The sequence below is a fragment of the Chiloscyllium punctatum genome, chromosome 5, assembly GCF_047496795.1.
Source record: "Chiloscyllium punctatum isolate Juve2018m chromosome 5, sChiPun1.3, whole genome shotgun sequence".
Lineage (NCBI taxonomy): Eukaryota > Metazoa > Chordata > Chondrichthyes > Orectolobiformes > Hemiscylliidae > Chiloscyllium > Chiloscyllium punctatum.
The window spans coordinates 134,506,751-134,533,207 of NC_092743.1; the positions used below are offsets into that span (position 1 = coordinate 134,506,751).

General features: G+C 39.6%; 1 protein-coding gene across 7 annotated transcripts in view; it reads right to left on the bottom strand.

The window, feature by feature from the left end:
• Positions 1–26,457, bottom strand: part of LOC140477463 (ATP-binding cassette sub-family C member 9-like) — a 154,399-nt gene that overhangs the window by 33,860 nt on the left and 94,082 nt on the right. For all 7 annotated transcript variants that reach the window (XR_011960740.1, XM_072571401.1, XM_072571399.1 and 4 more), the window contains exons 15-23: positions 22,832–22,955; positions 17,096–17,359; positions 15,129–15,190; positions 12,545–12,701; positions 8,327–8,432; positions 5,019–5,308; positions 4,777–4,891; positions 4,501–4,603; positions 3,552–3,740 (exon numbers count right to left, since the gene is read on the bottom strand). Coding sequence is in view for 6 of the 7 variants with exons in the window: in XM_072571401.1 (XP_072427502.1) it covers positions 3,552–3,740; positions 4,501–4,603; positions 4,777–4,891; positions 5,019–5,308; positions 8,327–8,432; positions 12,545–12,701; positions 15,129–15,190; positions 17,096–17,359; positions 22,832–22,955 (1,410 nt within the window). In the remaining variant the exon portion in view is untranslated. The remainder of the gene's footprint in view (positions 1–3,551; positions 3,741–4,500; positions 4,604–4,776; positions 4,892–5,018; positions 5,309–8,326; positions 8,433–12,544; positions 12,702–15,128; positions 15,191–17,095; positions 17,360–22,831; positions 22,956–26,457) is intronic.

The following is a 26,457-nucleotide window of genomic DNA, read 5'->3' on the forward strand; positions in this document are numbered from 1 at the left end:
TTAACAAGGTCAATTTCATATTTTGAAACTAGAAAAGGGATTAAATTCAGACTTCTTCACACAACACACTAAACCCTGCGCTAAAAAGCGGGCGGTCCACAAACCAATGATATTTTCTCATTCTCTTTTAAAGTGCAAGGGAGACCAACTTGATATAATGAACAGGTAAATTTGGGCACGTTACTATTCCAAGATTTTCAAAGTAAAGGTTTCACTCTGTATCCAAACTCCAGTCCGGACCTCGGAACACTTATGCAATGACGAGAGTCAGAGCTGACACTTAACTCAGAAACTGGCCACCCAGCATATATGCAAAGCAATATCAATGTGGCCATGGAGGGCCATAAGATAGATAACCAATGTGAGGTTCCTATGCTTGTCCTAGTCCAGGGGTTTGTGGCAGTTTGTTACATAAAGAGGGTACCTCTTAATCCTTGGATTGTTTGTTCCAGCATGACCCCAGTGAGAAGCATTGTATCAGGCAGCATCGTTAGCCACGTCAACTGAGGGAAATCTTGTTTGAAAACTCCTTTCTATGGAACCAGAGCTTTGTTAGCATCCTGTTTAATCCCAACTGCAATTACCGCTTACTGGTGTATCCTCTCTCAACATCTGATGCTCCCTCATGCAATCGTGAAAAGGGTTCATACTAATATGGATGTCATGAGAAAAAAACTCTTCAAAAAGTCTTAAACATTGTTTGGAAATTTGAAAGACAATCACACGCTCCGTGGGCCAGACATGTTGTGTGTGTCTTGGCCAGATGCAGGCTCATCGGCCTGGGCTCAGCTTCCACATGGTTGAAGGTTGCAGGTAGAGCGGAGGTAGATTATTTGCAGTGTCCTAAGAGGAGACTTCCAGGGGTCCTGTATGTGGTTCCTGGTCCAAGTGGATATCTATTGGCATCACCCCATCTCTTGGTGAGGACAAGTTTCTATCAATACTTACACTCCAATGGTCTGCTTGTTCACTTCACAGACTGAGTATTAGTCAATATAAGTGGCTGACCCCAAAGACAACCTTCACATTCCTTTCTGCTTTACCTTCCCTGTCAATATCATCAGTTTGCTCCTCCCTCTGCTCCCAACCAACTCCTGTTTAACACTTCATCTTCCCACTTTACCCTAAGACCCAGCTTAGCCATGCCAGACATTGTTACACACTGTCCTTCATTCCCCCCAACTGAGTGCAAGATGGCGGTGATGGTCTATGATTCCTCCCTCTCCTGCAGTAACTTGGGGCCCTCCAATGCTCTACAATCTCCCATCATTATATGATAAGCTGTCCCCTCACAATATTGTCCCCTCTGCATTCCAGCATGCAGCTTTCAATCCCTACTTTTAACTTGCTCAACTTTCCCATCACAGCAGTCACTCCTGATAACTCCCCCTTAACATTAAGTGAACATACCCCCAGGTTTGACAAAGCCCACTGACTGTGAACAATTAGGAACCCTGAACGGCTGAGTGATGACTGACAAGTCCTCACTTTTTATACAATTCCCAGATTGACTTAACCATTAATCCCTTACTGGTTGCATTAAAGTAGATAGATTGACTATGGCCCCTTTCTCCAAGACTGTAATAATACAGACAACCTGAGCCTGAACACACCAAGTGACCAACTCAACATGTCCAAGACCCTGGACTGATATTGGACAACACCCTTGACCTACTGTGCTGGATCTCCCTGACTGATGACGGTCCCCCTGGACTTCGCTGAGGACTACTCCAGTCAGATTTTGAAACATGGCCATTTGGTTGAAGCCCATTCAATGCATTTTGTGGAGGAACTCAGCTGCTAGCAAATGCTGCAGGTGTGACACTGACACAGCACAGTGCCATGTAGCATCATGTTCACCCTATTGCTGGGAAACATGACTAATTGCCTGATTTTCTGTCAGCACTAAAAAGGCAAGACAAGGCAGAAGTATTGAGAGCCTTTAAGGTCTGGCTGAAGCCTAAAGTGCAAAAAGGCAAGGCAGGTATGCTGTGAACATCCAAGTAGGTGCAAAGTGAGTGAATGCTAAGAAATTAAGCTAAGACTCTGATAATGCACCTTGTTTCAATTTATGAGGTGGTCTGGCCTCAGCAGTGTAATGAATGGCATCAGTAAGCCTCAAACTGCAACACTGAAGTGGTGAAATGCACTACGAGAGTCATAAATGTGCCATGATGTGGTGAGGCTGGTGCATGACCATTGCTAACCTCCAGGGATAAAGGATCCAGGCATACCCATACAGTGTGCCTTGCAATGTTGGCAAAGATTGACCAAACTGAATACCTGAAGTAGTGCTCAACAAGTTGTAGCTGCCAGTTATCCACGCAGACTTAGACGTTAGAAATTGTGATTGTCTTGTTTCTCTGGGAAAATGGAAATCTGCACTAAATCAGGTGAGTTTGGCTAATTATGAGGTATTAATGCATGCAAATAGGCCCCTCACCACTCACACCAAAAATCTCATTTAGCCATTAAAAACCTTATGTGGAATATAGGATTTATTTTCTTGCTGTCAAAAATCACACTTTTCCTGTTGTTCCCATATTACCCCTATTGACTCACCATTGCCCACGTTATTGAGGGGCTGGGAAAATTCCTTGCACCATCTTTCAGACATTTTCTTACCACTTCTTTCTGGATTCATCTACTTGTTTCATTTGAATGCTAAACTAACTTTACCTGAAAAACTATATACTTGACGAGATGGATCACACTTCAATAAAACATTAAAATATAGGGTGTAGGTTTGCTCGCTGAGCTGTAGGTTTGATATCCAGACGTTTCATTACCTGGCTAGGTAACATCATCAGTGGTGACCTCCAAGTGAAGCTTCACTTGGAGGTCGCCACTGATGATGTTACCTAGCCAGGTAATGAAACGTCTAGATATCAAACCTACAGCTCAGCGAGCAAACCTACACCCTAAATCTCAACCTGAGCTACAAACCTTCACAAACCTTGCAAATTAAAATACATTTTATATTATTTTGTTTGTTTGCAGCCCAAAGTTAAATCAAAATTAAACATGACCACTATTGAAAATTCACTTCAACATGTCTAGCCACAGCTTAGGGAACATTCCTTAAATTCCTAAATGTAAAAATTAACTGACCTGCCTTTAAATTTCACATGTATAAGCAACAGCACCAAAAGAACATGTTAAATGTGATTTATTAACCTTATAAACGATATGAGTTTTCAATGAATACAATACAGATAAACTTTAATTGACATTACTGTGCACACGTTTGCTAGCCAAAAACTAGTCTTGTCCTGCAGAGCTGAACAATGATCGTCACCAACTCATAATAACGTACTTCAAAAATCCTGTGCCTTATTAATGAAGTACTAAAAAGCAGTGGCAATACAATGTTAAGTCAACTAGAAGCCTTTTTTCTAACAAGAAAACATTCCTGATTCAAACAGTCTCCTTACAACTTACCAAAATCATTGCGTCCACAATAGCCAAACAAAAGAAAAAGAAATGTGAAACAAAATCAGACACAAATGCTGCTAATCATGCCATGTAAAAGATATTTGCAAGAATATTACCTGGAAGATGCTCTGAAATACATTTGAAGGAAATAATAGAGAACAAGTAAGGGAATAACTGGAAGGAGAAAAAATGGAGCCACAACACTATTGATCACAATGGCACTTAAACACAAAACAATGTGCCACATGAGTCGCTCCAAGTTTGAGGGAATTTGATCATCTATGGTTTTGAAATCAGATGAAAACCTGGAAATAAACAATGATTCAATGAATTTTTGCACTGATACCTGATTAAGCCATCAACAAAATCCCATAGTGTATTTGATTTACATTTTGCAGTGCACCTACGTGTTCCATTAATTGCAAGTGACTAGTTTCCCTTTCTTTCTAAATCCCCCACATCCTACACCGTGGTCCAGGACTTCAACTGTGGTCTCTTGAACATTCTTAATTTGAATACTTCAGCATGGCACTGTGTCATAAGCTACTACTATTTCCATTTTAATGCAAATGTGGGATAATTAATGAACTGCTTCAGCAAAAGATTACTTTCACAGTTGCCCTGGAAATGAGAGAATTTTTTTATACAAATTGTGATCGAGCATTTTATTTTGAATATAACAAAGAAATTAGGAAGAGACATAAGCTTTGACACACAGTTCATTTGGGTTACTATTTCTACCTTTAATAAAAAAGAAAAAGTTAAAACCCTCAAAGTTAATTTTGTAGTGAAAAAGCAGAGCTGAACTTGAACTGAACAACTACATAATGTTCTTTCTTAGTAACGGCAATTGCCCCCAAGTGAATTGCTTCTGGCTATGTATTTTAAGTTCTGACATAGCCTACATTTCTGGTTAGCTATTCACACACTTCAGTCTCACTTTTCTCTATAATTACAACTTTGTAATGTGCACTACCTGTTACACTACAAAATAGTAATTTAAGAAAAATAATTATCTGGAAGTGATCTATATAATTAATGTAACTTTTCAAGATTCATACATACCTGTTTAGAATTCTTCCAACAGGTGTGGTTTCAAAGAATCTTAATGGAAGAGTTGCGACATTTTGCAGCATTTTTATGAACAGATACTTTGAAGCACGGATACCTGCAATATAAAAGAAAATAAGGAATCCAACATGACCTTTGAATGAACATTGATTTATCAATTTAAGTAAGTTCAATTCTCAAGAACATAAAAAGAAATAAACGGGCACAGTTGCTTAATTTATAAATCAAAGCTTCTGTTAAATTCAATTGTCAGATCAAAAATACACAGACCTGAAATAACATGTGCAAGGGAACTTAACAAAGCACATAAGATTCCACTAAAAGTCAATCCAATATATCCATAAAGGAAATGGTTCAAACTGGGACTTTCCATATTATTTCCATACTAAGGACATAAAAAAAACACAAAAGAATGAAAGTTATTAAGTAAAATGACATGGCAAAAATCTAAACTTAACAGTAGAGTTAAGATTATAAGATAACTTTTTGACAAAGAGCTTTTGATAACAGACCTGAGTTCCCGTTGTCTCTGAATGGTTTCCTGCAGATGACCATTCAGCGAGCCAAAAATCAACAGCCACCAGAAAGCTTTGCTTTGTTATCACAGAGAAAATTATAAAAAATGAAAAGAAAAGGCCAATGGCACGGGCATAACTCAAGTAGATTTGTATGGGAATGGATCCTTCTTCTCTTTCCTCTTCTTGAATCAGTTTCCCTCTCAAATTATCATTAGGTTTTTTCTCCATTTTTGAAACTTCATCTTCCATTTCAACTTCAGTTTCCTTATCTTTTTCATGGTCACCTTAATAAAATGTAATTTCACACAATCATAACTGATAGAAAAAAACCCAAAAAAATCAAAGCACACACACACTATTGGCCGTAGCAATGCAATATTGCATCAAACTCTAACTAAACTGTGCCCAATACCCCCCAGTTCTGTCCTTGGTCATTTTCCATGCCACTTACAACTAACATGATAGGCTGCTCTGGAAGGTTAGATCGCATGGAATCCAGTGGGTACATTAACAACATTTAAAGGACATTTGAACAAATACATGGATAGGAAATAGGCCAAGTGCAGGGAAATGGGGTCAGCATGGACCAGTTTGGGCCAAAGAGCCTGCCTCCATGCTGTAGGACTCTATGACTCACTATGAGTCTCTATGACCAAATGAGGACAAAACAGTGACTATTCATTCCAAAGTCCAGCAATTGCCTGTACACCTCTGATACATAGTCAGTATAGTATCACACATGTTAACCAGGATAGGATACTCAAATCTTGTGAGTTAGCTTTTTAATATGAATGTAAGAATTATGAACAGGAGGCCCCTCTAGCCTGCTCTGTCATTCAACAAGGTCATGACTGGTCTAATTGCAGCCTCAGCTCCATATTCCCACTTACCTTTGATAGGACCAACACCTTTATTCGTCATGAATCTTTCTACCTCTACCTTAAAAATATTCAACTTCCCCGCCCTTGTTAGGAACCTAATGTTTGGCCTCTCACACAACTAAATTCCCTGGCCGATCTTGCTTCATCTTACTTCATGCTCCTGGAAACAGGACAAGATTTTGCCCGAGGAGTGAATGAGAATCAAGTCATGTTAGAGACAAGTTAGGATTTTATGCCAGAAGTGATGTTTTGTTTTAGTTGGAATTTTATAGGGTGGCTCAACAATGCAAAGTCAAATCTGGAGATGACAATAAATGTGCCAGAGGGAAGCAATACATGATAAACAAATCAGAATAAAGCCTGGATTGTTTGTTTGGGAGCAAGACACAAGTTATTTATGTTTGAAGACAACAGCAGTGACCTGTACACTCTCAGTAGGTGCTGACAGTCTCCAAACTCCCAGAAAATTGCTGGGAATATTAAGAATCAGCAAAAAAATACTTTTGTTAATACTTTCCATTAATTTGTTGATAATGGCAGGCTGGACATTCCCCTGGAGCGTAGAAGATTGAGGGGTGACCTTACAGAGTTGCCAGAGACCAGAGTTGAAGTCCTGGACCACGGTGTAGGATGTGGGGGATTTAGAAAGAAAGGGAAAGAACAGCAAAAGGTCTTTTCCCTAGAATAGGGGAATTCTAAACTAGAGGGCATTGATTTAAGGTAATAGGGGAAAGATTTAAAAGGGACCTAAGGGGTTAACTTTTCACACAGAGGGTGGTGCATGTGTGGAATGAACTGCCAGATGAAGTTGGTAGAGGCAGGTACAGTTACAACATTTAAAAGGTATTTGGACCAGTACATGAATGAGAAAGGTATAGAGGGATATAGGCCAAAAGTATGTAAAACTTCATCTAGAAAATCTGGTTGACATGGATGAGGTCTCTTTTTGTGCTGTGTGACTCTATAACTTAGAGCAGACTGACAGGATAGTATTTGACTGGAATGGATTCATCCCAATTTGTGTGGGAAGGTCGCAGTTCGGCAATTTTCCACATTGTCGTTTAGATACCAGTGTTGTAGCTGGGAACACAGGATCAGCAGTACGCCAATCAGCCCATTGAGCATGGCTAGTCGTGCAGCACATGTCTTCAAAGTTACATTTCATATATGGTCTGGCCCACAGCTTTTGGTAAAACTAGTGTGCTGGGCTGGTTCTCGTAAAACAAACTGATGCATATTAAGTTTTTTTTAATGTCAATAATCACTTCAAGCAGGGGTAAGATGGATCATCACCCCATCACAACCGACCGATAATGACAGAAAAATCTTACGGCCTTTTTAATGTGCAATTACATATTTGCTTTCGCCTTATTGAAGATTGAGATGGTCCTGATGTCTTTTCTCATCAGTCATTTAAGTATGTATCACTGCTCAAGATAAATATGGCAAAAATGGCAAAGATTTGATTTGATCCGATGCTTGTGGGCAAAGACAGGGACAGTGCGGTGTCTGGTCTCAGCCCTCAACCAAACACAACAGGTGTCTTAGAGCCCCAATTATTGGGCCTTCATGTACCCAATTTTTGGCTGTAGGATTGCTTAGCTGTGTCTAGAATGTGCTGTTCCTGCTGATTATTACAGAGATTGTCTTGTCCTGCAGCTTGACCAATGTACAACTTCATTTTTAGACGTGCTTGATGTTGCTCCAGGTCTGCCCTTCTATGTCCTCATTGAAACATTGTTGATACCTGGCTTTATGTTAAAGGTAGAATAAGAATATGTGCAAGCTTGGCAGGAGTTATATGCACTGAGAGATAACAGATGAATTTCTAGTCTCTAATACCATCACAGAATATTCATATTTGCCTTTCTCTATTCCAAAGTGGATGATCTCTCAATTCTCCCATAGTAAATGCCATCTGCCACTTAGCCTGTCAAAGCTTCACTGAATTTGAAGCTTCTCTCCCCATAAAATGCTACATCATCTAAATTGGTGTTCATCTCAACTTACACATTATAACTCTCAATATTTTATTAAGGTTACAAATATATGTCATGTAAAGCTGAAATCCCAACAGCAGTCTGTGGGAAAAATTCTTGTCACATGCTGTCAGAGAATTATTTCTAATGCCTTGTACCTCCTGAGTAATAAGAGTGTCTCCAACTTTGCATGTTTTCATTTTCAGTAATATTGTTGTGTGGCATTCTTGTGGATGGGGAAGTAGATAGCAGAATGCTTCTTTTCCTACAAGCCAGAAAATTTAAGCAAAGGCGTCTGATGAAAGACTATCAGCTGAACATTTGGGACAAAACTGGAAGCTACATTTTCAATTCCTACCAGAAGCGTTATTTTAACATATAAAAAGGTGTAAAAAGATGGTAATACAACAACATTAAATGCATTTTACCCTAGAAGACATACTTTTTGCTGTTAGGCTTTTCCAGGCTTTTACTATATCTGGATTTTGTTCAGAGAGGTCTTTGTAGGTTCCCTGGACTTCAATCTTCCCATCTTGCATTACAATTATCTAAAAATGAGTGAATCGCAATATAATAGATTATATATTTATTGCAGCTCACTTATTACTTTATTTAAACAATTATTTCTGTTAAACTAAACCTTTGTTGATCAGAAATTCAAACAGATCCATTAAAACAAAAGAACTTACAAAGTACCAACAAACAAACACAGGCCAGTAAAAGCCCAGTGTTTATGCTGCAAATGATCCATCTCCCACTCTTCTTTATCTAGCCCAATCAATATACAGGATCTATCTATTCTATAGCACTGCTTTCTTCCTCTGTGACCAGTGGTTACTTAACTTCCCTGAAAATGCAGTTATGCGATTTGCCACAACTACACCTTTTAGTATAGTAAATGCAAAATAAGTCCTCTGTTTCTTTATCTATATGCATAAAATGGAAACATAGAAAATAGCAGGAGTAGACCATTTGGCTCTTTGAACTCACAATTCGAGTAAAGAAACTTCTCCTCATCTCAGACCTAAAAAGCCTGTCTCACATTTGTAGACTGTTCCCCTTGGTTCTGGACTCCCCAATCATTGGGAACATCCTCTCTACGTTTATCTTGTCTAGTCCTGTTCGAATTTTATAGCTTTCTATGAGATCTCCGCTCCTTCTTCTCAACTCCAATTAATATAGTTCTAACTGATCCAGTCTCTCTTCATGACTCCACACAATATCTTTACACATATCTCAATCACTTTTAGGTGTCTCTCGTGAGGATATCTTGTATTAGAATCCCTACTGTGTGGAAACAAGTCCCACCCAAATCCATTCTCCTACATTTACCCCTGACTCATGCACCTAACCTATACATCCCCGAACATTATGGGCAATTTAGCACTGCCAATTCACCTAACCTGCACACCTTTGGATTGTGAGAGGAAACTAAAGCACCCGGAGCAAACCCACACAGACAAGGGGAGAATATGCAAACTCCACACAATCATTCACCTGAGGCTTGAATCAAACCAGGGTCCCTGGTGCTGGGAGGCAGCAGTGCTAACCACTGAGCTACAGTGCCATCCCATTTTCTCAGGGCAAGAAAGTGTATTTGTAATAGCAAAGCAAAAAATTGAAGATGCTGGAAATCTGAAATAAAAGTCAAAATGCTGAAAATTCTCAGGAAGTCAGAAAACATTTATGGTGAAAGAAAATGTTAATATTTTGGGTCAATACCTTTGTATCAGAATTGGTATAAGATAGAATGGTACTAGCTTTTAAAGCAAGCATAGGGTGGGGTGGGGGGGAAATGGGTAAAGACAAAAAAGAGAAAGTCAAGTCTGTCATGGGTTGGAAGGTGCAAGAGATTGAATGACAAAGAGTTGGTGGGACAGACCTAAAGGGACAAGTAAAGAAATAAAAGCTCTTTCCATAGGAGGTATGACCAGCAGAAGGGTGAACAACTGTGTTCTGAATGTGGAAACAAGAAGAAAACAAGTGTAATGCCATAATCTAGAAGGAAAAAGAAAACAAATGGGAGTTGCAGTTAGGCTTTAGGTTTTTAACATCAATGCTGAATCCAGAAGGCTGTAAAAGACCAAAATCAAAGATGACACACTGTTCCTCGAGTGTATGGCTTCACTAGAACAACAATGAACCTAAAGGACAGATAGAATGAGACAATGTGGGGATTTAAAATTCTAGGTGACTGGAAGTTATTCAAAAATTCTTTCACGGGGTGTGAACGTTGCTGACAAGGCCATTATTCCTTTCCCAGGTATTGGTGAACTGCTTTCTTGAATCACTGCAGTCATTCTGGTGTAAGCATCAGGAATTATTCGGAAGGGAGCTCATAACAACAGAGAGAAAGAGAGCTGTAGCTAGCAGCTTCAACTCCAAAAACCCCTACTTCAACAACCAAAAGCAAATCTAAAACCCCGAGTGTGTGTGAACCTGACTTCACCCACTCATGTTTCTTTTGTCTAATTTTTAAAAACCCAAAGCTATTTACATTGCTTTCCATAAAGCAAACACCTCCGCACCAGATTTACAACACTGCTCTTCAAGAAAAACAGGATAGGACAAATCTCTGTTAAAGACAGATCTTCTCAAAACATTGTGCAAACATTATCAAGCATCTCAATTTCTGATCTTGTGATGAAAGGAAGGTTATGATAAAGCATCTAAAAGGTGGTTGAATTAAGTGTACTACCCTGAGGAACCTCTGCAGCAATGTACTCAGAGATGATTGGTCTCCAACAATCATAACAATCTCCCTATGTGCTAGGTACAACCAACCAATGGAAAACTTTCCCTGATGCCCACTGATTTCAAACTTGCTAAAGCTTGATGCTACATTTGCTGAATATGGATTTGATGTAAAGGCCAGGTCGCTTTCACTACATTTCTTTATTCAAGTGAATTCAATTCTTTAGTCTATGTTTTAACTAAGGGTGTAATAACATCTGGAATTGAGAAGCTGGGGTGGATTCTAAATGATGCAGTCAGCAGTTTATTTCTGCAAAAGTTACATTTCGTTGTACTGGAGATGAAATATTTCATTACGTTGCTGATGACTCAGAGTAAACTAGTGGGATGGTAATTAACCAAGGTGAGTTTATCCCGATTTTTATGGACAGGACATAGCTGGGCAATTTTACATATTGTTAAATAGGTGCAGTCTTGTAACTGTACTGGAGTAACTTGGCTCAGGGAGCAGTAGTTCTGGAGTAAATCTTGAAACTTACTGCCAGGCACGGTCAGAACCCATAGCCTTCACTGTATACCAAGTCACCATTTGGTATAAAGTACATGGAACGAATCAAATTGGCTGAAGACTGGAATCTGTAGTATCACTTAGGTCTGTCTATCGTATATTGTTACTACTATTTAACATGTAAGAATTCCTATATCTTAGCTTCACTGGGTTGTCACATTTTTAGGCATGCTTCACCTGGCATGTTCTATGCTCCATACAGCATACTAAATAAAGGTTTTCCACAGACAGCCAACTCACTTAATTTGGAATTAATTGTAATCTTCATTAGAAGTGGGAGGCCAATGTAAACAATGAATAAAGAACAGAAAGTGGAAAGAAATTACTTGGAAAGGGTTTATGGACCCTGGGATGGTAAGAAAATGAAAAAAAGCATTATATTTCCATGCACAGACAGGGGATATGATGAGAAGTGTTAGCAACGACTGAGTCAGTAACATAATTAACATTTTATGTCTCTGATCTTCTATCAGAACTAAAAATGTTAAAAATATAATACTTTTTAAGCAAGTGGAAGAGCAAGGGTGGGAAAGTGAACAAAAGTGAAGCTCTCCAACAGGATTGAGGATGAGAGAGTTTACATATCAAAATAGTTGGGGGTGCAAGGCCAAAGGCAGTGGTCAAAGAAGCAAAGGTTGTCTAGAGGAGTTAGAAATGAAGGCAATGGACCCTTAGGAATGCTGAAAGGGGTGATAAGATAGCATTTAGTGGTGGGTTATGCTGGATAGTGGGGCAGTGGTGAAGGATGATCCACTGAATATGGAGGCTTGTAGGATGAAAGATGAAGATCTGGGGAACCCAATGTGCTAATATCCCAACCAAGGTGTGTGAGTCTTCAGTTCAAGGAAAGGGAAGAAATGTCAGAATTCTCAACTGAGAAAATCTTGTTACCATCACCCATTATATCTCCCTCCCCACCACACGCACACACACTGACCAAAGCTGACAGTACTTTCATGCATGAACATCAACTTATCATCTTCCATCATTTCTGTCACCTCCAGCAACTCCTTCTGACACCACCACGTCTTCACTTCCCCTTTCAGCATTCTAAAGGCACAATTCCATGACAGACAGGTCTATTCCGTGCAATATGCTATGAACCATGGTCTTGGATAAAGTGGTAAACAGCGATCACACAAATGGAGAAATGGTAAATAGAGAAATAGGTAAGTCAGTCAATCAGTAATAATCTAGTATATGTTGCTGCAGCAATCTTAAAACAGGACAGAGCCCTGTAAGCAGGCTGCTCACCTAAACGTTTAGTTATAGGGTATGGTACAAAGATACCCAAATAACAATGTGAAGTAAATAAAATGGGCTGTTAAAATATCTCAGCACTTTGTGATGATGTCTTAAAGGAAAACTTGAATAAGTTAATCAAAATGTCATACGTACATAGTCAGCTTGCTCAACATATTCCAGTTTGTGGGTTACAAAAAGGGTTGTTCTGTGTTCCCTCTTTAATATCCCCATAATCCCTTGGTGGAAGACATGACTTCCCACATGTGCATCCAGGGCTGATAAAGGATCGTCCAGTATTACAACAGAGCATCTAAATTAGACAAAAGGTAGAATATTTCAGTACATATGCCTTACAGGCAGTCAGATACTTAAAGTTCCAAAGCTTTCAATGCAAATTAAAATTTCAAATGGGTTATCAAAACAATTTTGAACATTTCAACTGTCCAGATTTTTGTGCAGTTACTTTATCAAAGAGGAGCCTGAAAGCCTGTTAAGTCCTGCCATGAGACAGGGCAAGCAATAATGACTTTCATTATTGGCATTTGCAGGAACTGACTCATTCACTTATGGCATTGGGACAAACTGTGAAGCTAATGGAAGATTTTGATCGTGCTCAGGATTCCTTTTGGAGAGCGCAAAACGTTTCAAGTACCACCACAGTAATCATCCACTCCAAACTTGCGTGGTTGACATGAAAAGAAGTTGGATGGGGGTGTTCTGTGGCCTTGGAAGAGTTTCTCTTGTCAGCCTTAACTCTGCCACCACTCAGACTGCCAAATAAGGAGACAAGTGTCCATTGTGCCATAGAAGCTCTGAAATGGGGCACCCTCATTCAAGCCATCTCAATGTGAGCAGAAGTAACATACAGCCAGATGGAGCAGACAAGGCCAGAAGGTGGAGACTGCACTGTGTACTCCACACAGGAGGATGACAAAATCATATACCCAAGCTAGAGGATATCAATTCTGGAGTCATACTTAGACATGACAGAAAACAAATTAATGAGAAGGCTTGATTACCAATGAATTAGTTACGAAGGTATGTATGCCCGGATGGAAAAATCAAGCACCATTAACTGCAGATCAGCAGGTCTTACTGGTGAAGACTTAAAGTCAAAGTGGCTGTCAACATTTATGCTGCTGTCATTTTCTAATGGTCAGCCAAACACCTCTGCAGCCTTTCACAATCAGCCACACACAGGTGCATCAAGGTAATGTTTTCTTTGGTCAGGTGAGGAGCAAATAATATTCTCAATGATATGGCAGGTCTAGGGAGTTTATGGCTTGCTTGAAGTACAGTGGCTATCAGCTGCAACCATGGCACCAGACCATTATCCAAGTAATCAACTTGACATCTACATTAATAAGACATTTTTCTGTTCTTGAAAGTGCAGGCAGTGTGACCACACTAAGGCAGTCTTGCATCTCTGTGCGCAGTTTTCTGACAGCTACCATGTCCATTAAATTCAGGAATTTCCAGACACTAACAAGGGTCTATGATTGACCTCCAGGTACCACCAGCACCCCTTAAGAAAACTGAAAGTTGCCGAAATCCCAGAGGATCATGAGCTGCTGTTTCATTAGAGAGTGATGATTGGCAGTGAACTTAGACTTTCAAGCTAAGTGCCTCAGCTGAGGGATAAGGTCGAGAACCTGTGCTGTTGCAACATTATCCATTGTAAACCAGCCATCCAAACTCTTATGGGGAAATCAACAATCCCCATTAGGCAGCCCAACACAGAGCCTGAAAACCCTACAACAGCAGACATTGCTGACCCAGAACACAATACAGCAGAATATTATTGTGTGTTTAGGTGCCTTGATCATTCTGGAGGTTCACTACTATATTTCTCTGCAAGCGAATCCAGAATAGTCATTGTGTACAGTATGCCTCACAACAGGACACAGCAGAAGGGCCTAGGGCCAGAGGGAGCAGGAGCCAGCCCTACAGTCATTACATCTGAGCAAGAGGCAGCCCTCTGCAGTGAGTCTTGGAGATGGCACACAGGAAGTGGAAGAGGGCAATGATGAGTGATGCCCTCTTTTACATGCAATCTCTCAAAAAGTGTGTTCTATAGATTTACAAAGTCAGAGTAAGTTATTCACGAAACAAAGAGGCCCTCTTGTGAAACTGAAGATAAAATCTTCATATAGTCGATATGTTATTTTATATTTAGGTTATGGCCAGGAAATTTCAGATATATACCACTTCTTGAGAAATTCTCTCACATTTAAATATTTAAAAACTGCAAAATATTTACACTTCCAGCTGCCCATTTAATTAAAATGAATGGTTCACATGGCAAGTGGCATGCAAAAAGAAAAGTTGCGTGAATAATTCAGTTAAATTCCATATCTCAAAGTAGATAGCTTTCATTGTTAGAATTATCAATAGCTACTAACTTTCATCAGACACCATTAAATCCATGTGAATGATTTTTCATAATATTCATTGAATGCCGCTTTTTATATAATTGTAAGTGTAGTAGTATAGATCATTCGTGGGTTTCAATTTGAATATAGAGCTTTCTCCCTTCAGGAGTCGCACTCACAGGCAGTGCTCGCCCGGTAATTACAGATGCAATAATTGTTTTGTTAAAAATAAGTGGATGGAAAATTTTGCAATAGTAGCCTACAATTTCTCCCTGGAAAAGCACACCTGGCAAATTCATCTGTCATATTAACTGCCAGTTAATGACTGCCATCTTAACTAACAAACCAGAAAAATGTTTCCAAACCTTGAGTAGAGAGCCCTTGCAAGACTAACACGCTGTTTCTGGCCACCACTCAGATTAATACCCTGGGGAAAAAAAAACAACACTAATGGATTTAATAACACAAAGAAAAACATTTGGGACTAGGTTTTGTTGGAAATACTAACAGTTTCTGAATGACGCACATCTTTATTAATTTTCTAATCAGTGAACAATTTACAGTGAAAGCAAGACCAAAGATTTGTAAACCATCACATATTCCTGGTTGGCTTACACATCGTACATTAGCATCAAAGTGCAAAAGATCGAAGGCACATTCTAACTACTACAGAAAAGCAATTTACAGTGTTGGTGAGGAATAAATATTCAACTTAATTGAGGATGCCCTGACCACTCAGACAATTTATTCAGCTGTATAACTCAGGGTGGGCCTTATTCAAAGCATAGCCCATGGTGGGTGTAGTGCTCCTCCCTATCTTCAAGTTAAAGTGGGAAAATTAGTAATTCTGCTCCTGATTGTAATCCAGCCAATCCTTTGGATGTGTACAAAGGATTTTAAGCGAGGAAACCACAAGGGTTTGCTAGTTCTATCCTCCTCAGTGGTCAAATGGCTTGCCAACAATCATTGTCTTGGCTCCTGAAGAAGGGTTACACCCAAAATATTGACTGCTCCACCTCCTGATGCTGCCTGGCTTGCTGTGTTCTTCCAGCCTCCTGCCTGTCGACTTTGGATTCCAGCATCTGCAGATTTTTTTGTCACTAACCATCATTGTCTTGGCTCACTTGGGAGATGGGACTGGAGAATGGCCAATGGCCACAGAGCTATTCATTAATAAGAAGTCAGCATCTGGCAGTTGGGATGGGTGAAGAGAAAATTAATAAACAGGGAAATATTTCTCCAACATCATCAATGTTATTATTCCCTCAAAAGCTTCTGAGAGATTACAAACAAAAAGTTGTATAATGTGAAATTACTTTGCAATGTGAAGTGGAACAAGGATGTTGTAAAAGTTGAAAGTGTTCAAAAACGATTTACAAGGATGGGTTGGAGGGTTTGAGTATAGGGAGAGGTTGAATAGATTGGAGCCGTTTTCCCTGAAACATCAGCGGCTGAGGGCTGACCTTATAGAGGTTTATAAAATCAGGAGGGGCATGGGTAGGGTAAATAGACAAGGTCTTTCCCCTGGGGTGGGAGAATCTAGAACTACAGGGCATAGACTTAAGGTAAGACAGGAAAGATTTGAAAGGGACCTAAGGGGTAATATTTTCACGCAAAGGGTGGAACGTGTATGGAATGAGCTACCAGAGGAAGTGGCGGAGGCTGGTACAATTACAACACTTAGAAAGCATCAGGGTGGGCATAGAATAGGAATGGTTTAGAGGGATATTTACCAAGTGCTGGCAAATGGAACTAGATTAATTTAGGATATCTGGTCGGCAGAGACGAGTTGGACTGAAGGGTCTTTTTCTGTGCTGTATATCTCTAATACTCTGTATCGATAAAACCAAACATCACTGCACTTAAAATTAAGTGGTAAAATGTCAATTTAGAATTACTTTATTATAGAAGCCTGGCTTGTAATCTTCTCATTCACTGCAAAGGAATTATACAAGACTGTAATGTGGAGAAGGTCAAGCTGCAATTTATTAACTACAAGATTCAAGCTCTGTGAGTTTACAGCACCACCTGAAACCATTGAAACATTGTAGGACTTTAAAAAGAATCAAGCTATACATTATTCTATATATAAATATATATACAATCATTTGCCTTTTAAAGAAAGGCATAACTTGAGTTGTTTTAAATAGTACTAAAATATTTTCACTCAAAGTTAAAAGCTTTCAAGTACAATTGATTTTATGTAAAATGTCTATACTGTATTTAAAAATTCTACATAATGTTCTAACACTTTCCCACCAAACATTAAGAGGAAGGGACATACGAAATGCATGTATTTGTATGTACACAATTATTCTGTCAGTGCACTAACCTTTTCACCAATTTCTGTGAGTCGTCCAGCTGGTAAAATATCAATATCTGGCTGAAGAGCACATGCTTCGACTACAGTCTGAAAACGTTCTTCATCAAAACGTTCTTCAAACACAATATTATCCTGCAAGGAAGCATTCCTCAGCCATGCTGTCTGTGCACAATATGCTAGGGGCTGATTGGCTGACGCCCACACTACATGACCAGAGACAGTCATCATTTCTCCTAATATGGCAGATATTAATGATGTTTTTCCACTTCCAACCTGAAATTAATATAAAATGGAAGGAAATTAGTTCAACTTTGTTCTGACTTTCAACTCTGTTCTGTTGTTCACTAATACAGTTTCATTTATTATTCTATAAGAACATAACAAATAAAAGCAGGAGGGAGCTACATGGGTCATAGAGTTTGCCATTCCTTAAGATCATGATTGATCGGACTGTGACCTCAATTCCACTTTCTCGCCTGGCTGGCTAATAGGAAGCAGAGAATAGGTGTAAGGGAGTCTTTTCAGGCTGACAAGATGTAATGAGTGGTGAGCTACAGGTATGGCTTCTGGGACCTCAGTTGTTCATAACTTATAAAATATGGCTTTAATGAAGGGATGGAAGGTATGGTTTCCAAACTTAATATCACAAAAATAAAGGACAGTAATGATGCGGACTTGAGCAACATTCCCTCTAGTTTTTTTTACTTTATACCTTCTGAGAACCATGCACAGCAGCAACTCTGAAACCAGAAGTCAACGCCACTATTGGCATAATGACACAATCATTGTGTGCAGAACAAAGCAGCTGCATGTATTAGGTACAAGGAGGTTACAAAAAGATATGGATAGGTTAAATGAGTGAGCAAATGTGGTAAATGGACTCCAATGTTAGAATGTGAAGTGGTTCATTTTGTTGAAATAATAAAAAAAACTGCATATTATCAAAATGGTGAGTGATGTAGAACTCTGATACACAGAGGGATTTGGGTATCTTTTGCATAAATTACAGAAAGTTAGCATGCAGGGAATTCGGAAAGCTAATAGAACGTTATCATTTATTGCCATAGTCTCCAACATGACTGATTGATGACTATCAGAGACTCTGTCAATCTCACTGCCTGCATTCCTTCATTGCAGGTGCATGGATCATTACACATGATTTCCACTTATTGAAGCCGCACTGATAGCTAAAAGTGCATGCACCTACAGATTGCCAGCTCATTGCTTGATGTTTCAATTTGTTCCAGGTGGACTATCATTGCTAGGTAAAGAACGTTTATTGTGGCAATGTAAACAAATTAAAGAAAGATTGGAAAATGTATAAAGCCAGTATATTACAGTACTACAAACATAAAATGCTATTCAGCCTATCACACCCAAGTGGACTCTGCAACAGCACCCCAGTTAGTCCTGCTACTCTGCTAATTCTCTGTCGACCTGCAGTTACTTTTCTTCAGCTGCTTATTTAATAGGCCTATTCAGGATGAAGAAATAATGAAGACAATGCTGCCACATCTCACATTGAATGTCGAAGCAACATAAGCTGACAAGGTGCCCTGGAAACAAATCGCAACCACAGTAATGACCCCTATATTTGAAAGCAGCATGACCAGCAGCAGAGCAATGTCACAAACTACAAGGTGAAGCACTGATGATGAGTGATGAACCTAAGGAAGGCGTTGCCCAAGTACCACCAGATGATTACCTGCCCCACCATGGACCCGAACATTTTAGACCACTGCTACAACACTGTGAAGGATGCCTACTGCTCCATCCCTTACCCTCATTTCAGGAACTCCGACCACACTGCTGTGTTTCTTCTCCCAGCTTACAGGCAAAAGCTCAAGCAGGAGACCCCCTTACGGATATAGGTCCAGTGCTGGTCGGAGGAGGAGGATCAACTCTGGTGATGTCTGGAATCAGCTGATTGGGCTATGTTGAAACAGTCCGCAGGTACCTTGGACGACTACACCACCACCATCACAGACTTTATTAGAAAGTGCGTGGAGGACTGCATACCAAGGAAGTCAATCTGGGTGTTTCCCCAACAGGAAACCCTGGAGGAATCAGGACATACAGAACCTGCTAAAAACCAAGCGCGAGGCCTTCAGATCAGGAGAGCCACTCAAATGTAAGGAATCCAAGTATGACCTTCACAGAGCCATTAAGACAGCTAAGGACCAATACCGATCCAAACTAGAGACCCAGACAGATACCAGGCGACTATGTCAAGGACCGAATGACATAGGTTCTAAAAAGAGACACTGCAAGATAGCAGATGATGACATATCCTTCCCAGATTATCTCAACGCCTTTGAGCCTCGCTTTGAGCAGAATTTCGACGGAGAGGTTACACCTATTCTGACAAGTCCTGACAAACCTATCCCAACAGTCACTGTATCAGAGGTCAGATCAGTTTTCCTTCGTGTGAATCAAGGAAAGCAATGAGACCAGATGGAATACCAGGCCGTGCACTCAGAGCATGCATAGATCAACTGGCAGAGGTCTTCTCTGACATCTTCAACTTCTCCCTGCAGCAGGCCACTGTCCCTGCCTGTTTCAAGAGGGCCAACATCATCCCAGGGCCTAAGAAGGCTCATGCAGCATGTCTCAATGACTATTGCCCAGTGGCCCTAACTTTGATCGTCATGAAGTGCTTGGAAAGGCTGGTCATGGCATTAATCAACTCCAGCCTCCCCACTACTTTTGACCCATTCCAATTTACCTATCGGACCAACAGATCCACATCAGATGCCATATCACTTGCCCTTCACTCCTCCCTAGAGCATCTTGACACCTAGAAAAGCTACTTAAGAATCCTACTCATCGAGTACAGTTCAGTCTTCAACACTATTATCCCCTTGAGACTGATTACTAAACTTAGTGATCTCAGACTAAGCTCCACACTCTGCAACTGGATCCTCAGTTTCCTGACCCACAGGCCACAATCAGTGAAGATTGAGGACAATATTTCATCCTCACTAACACTCAATACTGCAGCCCCCCAGGGGTGCATACTCAGCCCCCTACTGTACTCACTGTATACCCTTGACTGCGTCATCAAATACCAGACAAATGCCATTTACAAGTTCGCTGATGACACCACCATAGTCAGTTGAATCTCAGATGGCAACAAAACAGAGGCTACAAATGGGAGGTGGAAGACCCAGAAAAATAGTGCACTGAGAACAACCTAGCTCTCAATGCTGGCAAAACCAACTCATTATTGACTTTCGGTGGGATGTTACTGATGCCCCCCTACACATTAACAGCACAGAGGTGGAACAAGTGGGGAATGTCAAGCTCCTGGGAGTAGTCATCCACAACAAGCTTTCTTGGACTCTTCATGTGGATGCACTAGTTACAAAGGCCCAACAATGTCTCTTCTTCCTCAGGCAGCTGAGGAAATTTGGCCTTACAGCGAATACCCTTGCCAACCTTTATTGGTGCGCCATCGAGAGAATTCTGTCTGGATGCTTCACTACCTGTATGGCAACCATACCTTCAAGATCAGAGATGGTTACAGGGAGTGGTGAACTCGGCCCAGACAATCACAAAGGCCAACCTCCCATCTATAAAATCCATCTACCAGGCCCGCTGTCAAGGAAAGGCGACCAGCATTCTCAAAGATCCATCCCACTCTGGCAATGACCATTGGGGAGAAGGTACAGAAGCTGAAAATGCACCAGCCAGTTTCAGAACAGTTTCTACCCTACTGTTGTTAGAATACTGAATGGGCTCACAAACTCTTATTAACATTCGCCTGTACCTATGTTTTTGTTTTTGCCACTGTTTACCTATTATTTATTTATCTATGCTACTCAACTATGTGATCTGCCTGTATTGCTAGCAAGACAAAGCTTTTCACTGTGCCTCGGTACATGTGACGATACATTCAATTCAATTCAATTCAATTCAATCTGGACCATTTAAGAGAAAGCAAAACTATAAAGCTTCCACAGAATGAAAAATGAATTTCTATTCACAATTGTTAAAGATAGGTGCTTGACTGATATGAAATCCAAGTGCTTTGATAAGTAAAAAGGGGAATTTGGAATGACACCACAATGGACAGTAAATTCAACAATAGCTTTCACTTAAACCACACTTTTCAGACAAAGACAAATGATAAGCTAATGCAGTTTGTAGGCTCCACAGTCATTTTCTTCTCAACCAGCATGAAAAGGTAAGGCCTGTGGTGAAGCAGCAATTCACATTGGTCATCTTCTGTTAAAACCAAAAGAAAAAAATCATGCCCAGATGGTGAAGTAATTAAAGAAACAATGACTGTAGCCGTTGACTCTTTATTCAAGGAACTTAATAACAAAGAAGAACAAGAGCAATCCAGAGTACATCAATTGGTACTTCCACTGTCAGCAGACAAGTGAAATCTTTGCAATAAGACATCTTTCAGCAGGATCTGAAGGACTGTGAATACTTCTCACTGCAGTTCGATGAATCTGCGACATGAATGACACCAGTTCAGTGGACTGTTTTACATACATGTTTTATTTAAGGACTTAACTAAAGAAGATCTTATCACCTTTTTGCCCCTTAAAGACAGAACAATAAATTCAAAAGTGAAGTGCTTGAGCAAATTATGGAATTGGCTTCCATCACAGCTGGTGGTGCAACAGCCATCCCTGATGCAAATTCAGATGTTGTTCTATTTTGCAGAAATAATCCTGATTTCACTTCATTTGTAAATTACCACTGTATAATCCACCTGAAAGCCTTAGCCAGTAAAGTTATGGATTTTTCTCATGTAATGAATGTTGTTAAAATTGTAGACCCAATTCAAGCAACAGCCTTTCAGGACCACTTGTTTAGGCCCTTACTGAATGGTGGAGGGATCAATGACCAGGGGCTTAGATTTAAGGTAAGAAGGTTTAGAGGAGATGTGAAGAAAATCTTTTAACTAAGGCTCGGGGGATTCTGGAACTCTCTAAGGGTAGGAGAAGCAGAAACGTTCATAAGATTTTAGTAGTATTTAGATGCGCACTTGTGATGCCAAGGCATAGAAGACAAGTGCTGGGAAATGGTATGGGTGCCTGTAGGCAGATTGGATCTGGAGCAAGGAAAGGAGTGCTGGTCCAGAAGTGTGGAAAGGCAGTGGAGTCAGCGAGAGATTAAGTTGGCCATGGAGCATAGAAGTAGTGTGGGAGAGGAAAGTGAGCAAGGAAAGAGACAGTTAGCCCCCAAGATTGTGTCCAGAACATGGAATCATGGGGAGTATTGGCTTTGGGTGAGGGTTGAAGGGGGATTGAGACAGAAGGAGATGCTATGTGTCACTAAACTGGGTTACCGTTGATCTGCACACTGACTTCTTCTGTCTATTTTTGACCCACATCCCTTATCTAAGAAAACTCTATTAAACTCAAGTCTTAAATATTCAATTTGATCAGGTATCCAAAAAATTCTAGGTGTAATGGGGAGGAATTATTGATTTTTATGATGCTTTGAATGAAAATGTATTCCTGAATGGCCTCTAATGAAATGGTGCCCTTGTGTTCTGGATCCCCTCAAGAAAGGATAGCTTGCTAAACCTATCCAATAAAATCCTACAGATTGAACAAATGGAATTGTCAACAATATTTTCTTCACCCTCACACCAAGCTTTGTTTATATTCTTGCTGGTGTCAGCTTCTACTTGCAAATCAGTCTAATATTTCTATGACCAACATCACAAAAATGGAAATAATATTGTTGTTGATCTATTAAAATATTTATCGATATAAATCTTACCTTGCCAATTATAACCGTAACTTTGCTTCTGGAAATTTTCATGGAGATATCCTGAAGTACAAATTTGTCAGAATTTCTGTCCCAAGTAAAACAGCCATTGTGAATTTCCAGCACATTGCCATTACTAGAAGAGAAATAATATATTACATTAATCTTTTCAAAAACATTTTCTTAAACATAGATTTTTGTGAGAGACACAAAGCTAATGGATTATTGAAAAGTCTGAAATTTCCCTCAATTTTTGCATTTCATTAATGTTTAATATTGTTTAAAAATAATTTAAAAATGCTGGCAAAAAGAAAAATGGGGAAGAGAAAACAAATTAAAGTTTCGATGCACAATCAGAAATGTTACTCTTAAAACAAATCAAAAATCTTTCTCTTGAAAGTACTGCTTAATATACATAAAAATGGATTCGCTCCAAACTAAATATTCAGTAAACAAGTCAAACTCTTATTTTTATGTAGGTAACACCTACGGAAAGAATGGGGAGAGAAGTGTTAAACTGAGGCTGCGATTTTTTTCACTGACGCATAGGAAGTTGAAAAGCATCCTTATAGAAATCTATAAGATAATGAGGGCTATATATAGAGTTAATAGTAGCTACCTTTTCCTCTTGGATAGGTGTTTTCAATAGTGGGGGGGGGGGGGCACAGTTTTAAGGTGAGAGCAGAAAGATAAAAAAGGACATTAGGTTGGATTAGATTAGATCCCCTACAGTGTACCCAGACCCATTTCCCTCTGACTAATGCTCCCAACATTATGGGCAATTTAGCAAGGCCAATTCACCTCACCTGAATATTTTTTTCTTTGGACTGTGGGAGGAAACCAGGGCATCTGGAGGCAACACAGACACAGGGAGAATGTGCAAACTCCACACAATCGCCTCATGCTGGAATCGAACTGGGTCCCTGGCAAGTGTCAGGCAGCAGTATTAACCACTGAGCCACCATGACAAGCAAATTTTATGTTATACATACTTCACGTATGGAATGAACTTCCTGAGGGAACGGCGGATGTGGGTATAATTACAGCATTTAAAACACATTTAGATAAGTACATGAACAGGAAACATTTGGAGGGATATGAGCCAGGAGCAGATGGTGGGGAGGGACTAGTTTAGCTTGGGATTATGGTCGGTATGGACTGGTTGGATCAAAGGGTCTGTTTCCATGCTCTATGAGGGAAAAACAGAGCGTTGGGATGAATTAAGGAGGTGAGAATGGCATGTTATCTGATCTGCAATGAGGAAGGAGAAAACACCAACACAGATTAAAAGGAAAGTGAAGAATGACTGAACGAGAGGAAAGGTAGAGAATTATGCAATTGTGTCATTGTCGGGGTGGCAATAGGTAAATGATTCAGTTTCACACTTCTGTTCATCATCCTGAAACAACACTTCGAATATATGCTCATGAATGTCATACAAAGACAGGATAAATCACTATTGCCCCAATAGTAGAATATCCTGCCAACTATCACTATGGAGGCTTGTCACAAAATAATGACCAGTTGGGTATCCCAAAAGAAAAAATAATGGAGACAATACACAAGTTCTTCCAGCTCTCTTCACAAGTCTGGCAGATTATTTGAAGTGGATTTCTCTACAGGCACAAGACCTATTATATAGGAGATACAGTGATGAGAAAAGATAACTGATATAAACAATATAGTATTATGATGATTCTAATTGTCTAATGTATCACCCAAGTTGAAAGTTATTGTTTCATCTTAAAGAGATCACTTTCTCTCTGAATTTTCCTGCTTGTATAGACAACTTCATCATAATAGGTTGAGTATTCGCAAAGATAAACATGTCTGCGACGCACTGCAAATAAAGGAAGGAAGGAGAGAAAGCAAGGAGTAGACTTCTAATGTACATAAATGAAAGGGCTGAAGATGGTTTGGAACTATTCTTCATGAAGTAACTTCAGAATATTTAGAAAAGGCCAAAGACCCAATTTAGGGCTGGCCTCTAGTGTCCTGATTTAACTGTCCATTACGACTGCATCACTCATTTCACATTAGAAATTAGGCAACAATGAAATCCAAATCCTTTAAAATTAAGAAAATTCTGTTCAGGCCTAAACAGTAAAATCCAAAAGGTAATTATCTTTCAATAGTGTATATGCTATACCTTTTCAATGCTGTACTGAAGTAATTTTGTACAACTTCAATCATAAAATAAAATCACAGAATTCCTGCAGTGCAGAAAGAGGCCATTTGGCCTATCAAGTCTGCACCAACCCTCCAAAGAGTATCCCACACAGTGCCAACCCTGTCCCCGCATTTAACATAGCTAGTTCACCCAGCCTGCAAATCCCTTTACATGACAGACAATTTACCATGGCCAATCTGCCTAACCTGCAACATCTTTGGACTGTGGGAGGAAACAAGAGCACCCAGCAGAAACCCACACAGACACAGGGAGAATGTTCAAATACCACACAGACAGTTGCCTGAAGCTGGAATCAAACCCTGGTACTATGAGGCAGCAGTGCTAACCACTTAATCATGCCCCACAATAATAAAATATAGTAGTAAAATAGTAAAATCCTCTTACTTTTTTTGGTTCCTTGCTGATTCAAGAAATAAAATTATTTATACAGTAGTTATTTTGAACCTCCTTACTCAGCCACTATGGTGCCAACCTTGTTTTTTGTTTTACTTTTCTCATGGGACTATATTTAATTCCCATATCCTTCAAAGTAGTCTTAAAATATCTTGTATTTTTAGTTCAATTTCCCACTTAATCTTCAAACTTTTCTCATAGTTCCATAGTTAGTTCTCTGCATCCTTCTACATCGATATTATGTTTGGCTTTCATCTTGATTATACTTCTCAACAGAATCCAAGTTGCAACAATGCCAAAAACAAAGATAAGCAGGCCAATAAAGCCAGAAAAATATGTCAACTAGAAACTACCTTCCAGACAGACTCACAAAAGACGAGGTAACCCTTCATAGAATGATTTATCTACTTTAGCAGCACCCTAATTCCTTAACTTGACAAACTTGGAGATTGTCATTAATCATCATGATACTCAAAAAAATTGTTCACTCTATACTGACATAACCATGACAACACTATTGATGTACTGTGTAGGAGGTATGGTGCAATAAAATGGTGTACAGCTGTCATTAAATAAGCAGGACGTATTTTTAATGACTTTATATAAATTAATTCAACATCAGTTAAAGTTAGTCACACGAACAAAAAAAAATTTGTTAAATCCCCCCTTTTCCTTGTAGTCTTTATGCATTCATAAAATATTTGTTCATGGGATGTGGGCATCACTGCTAGGCCAGCATTTATCACCAATCCTTAAAGGACCTCGAGAAGGTGGTGGTGAGCTCTCTTCTTGAACTGCTGTAGTCTTCTGGGTGCAGGGACATATACAGTGAGGTTAGATGTGAAGAAAAATGATATAGGTCTAAGCCAGAGTGGTACATGGCTTGGACAGAAATTTGCATGATGGTACTCCCAGGCATCTATAGATCTAGTCCTTCAGTGTGGTAGAGGTTGCAGATTTTGAAGGTGTTGTAGAATGAGCTAAGCAAGTTGCTGTTTTCTATTTTGTAAATAGTATACACTGTACATTGGTATTTAAGGGAATAAATGTTGAG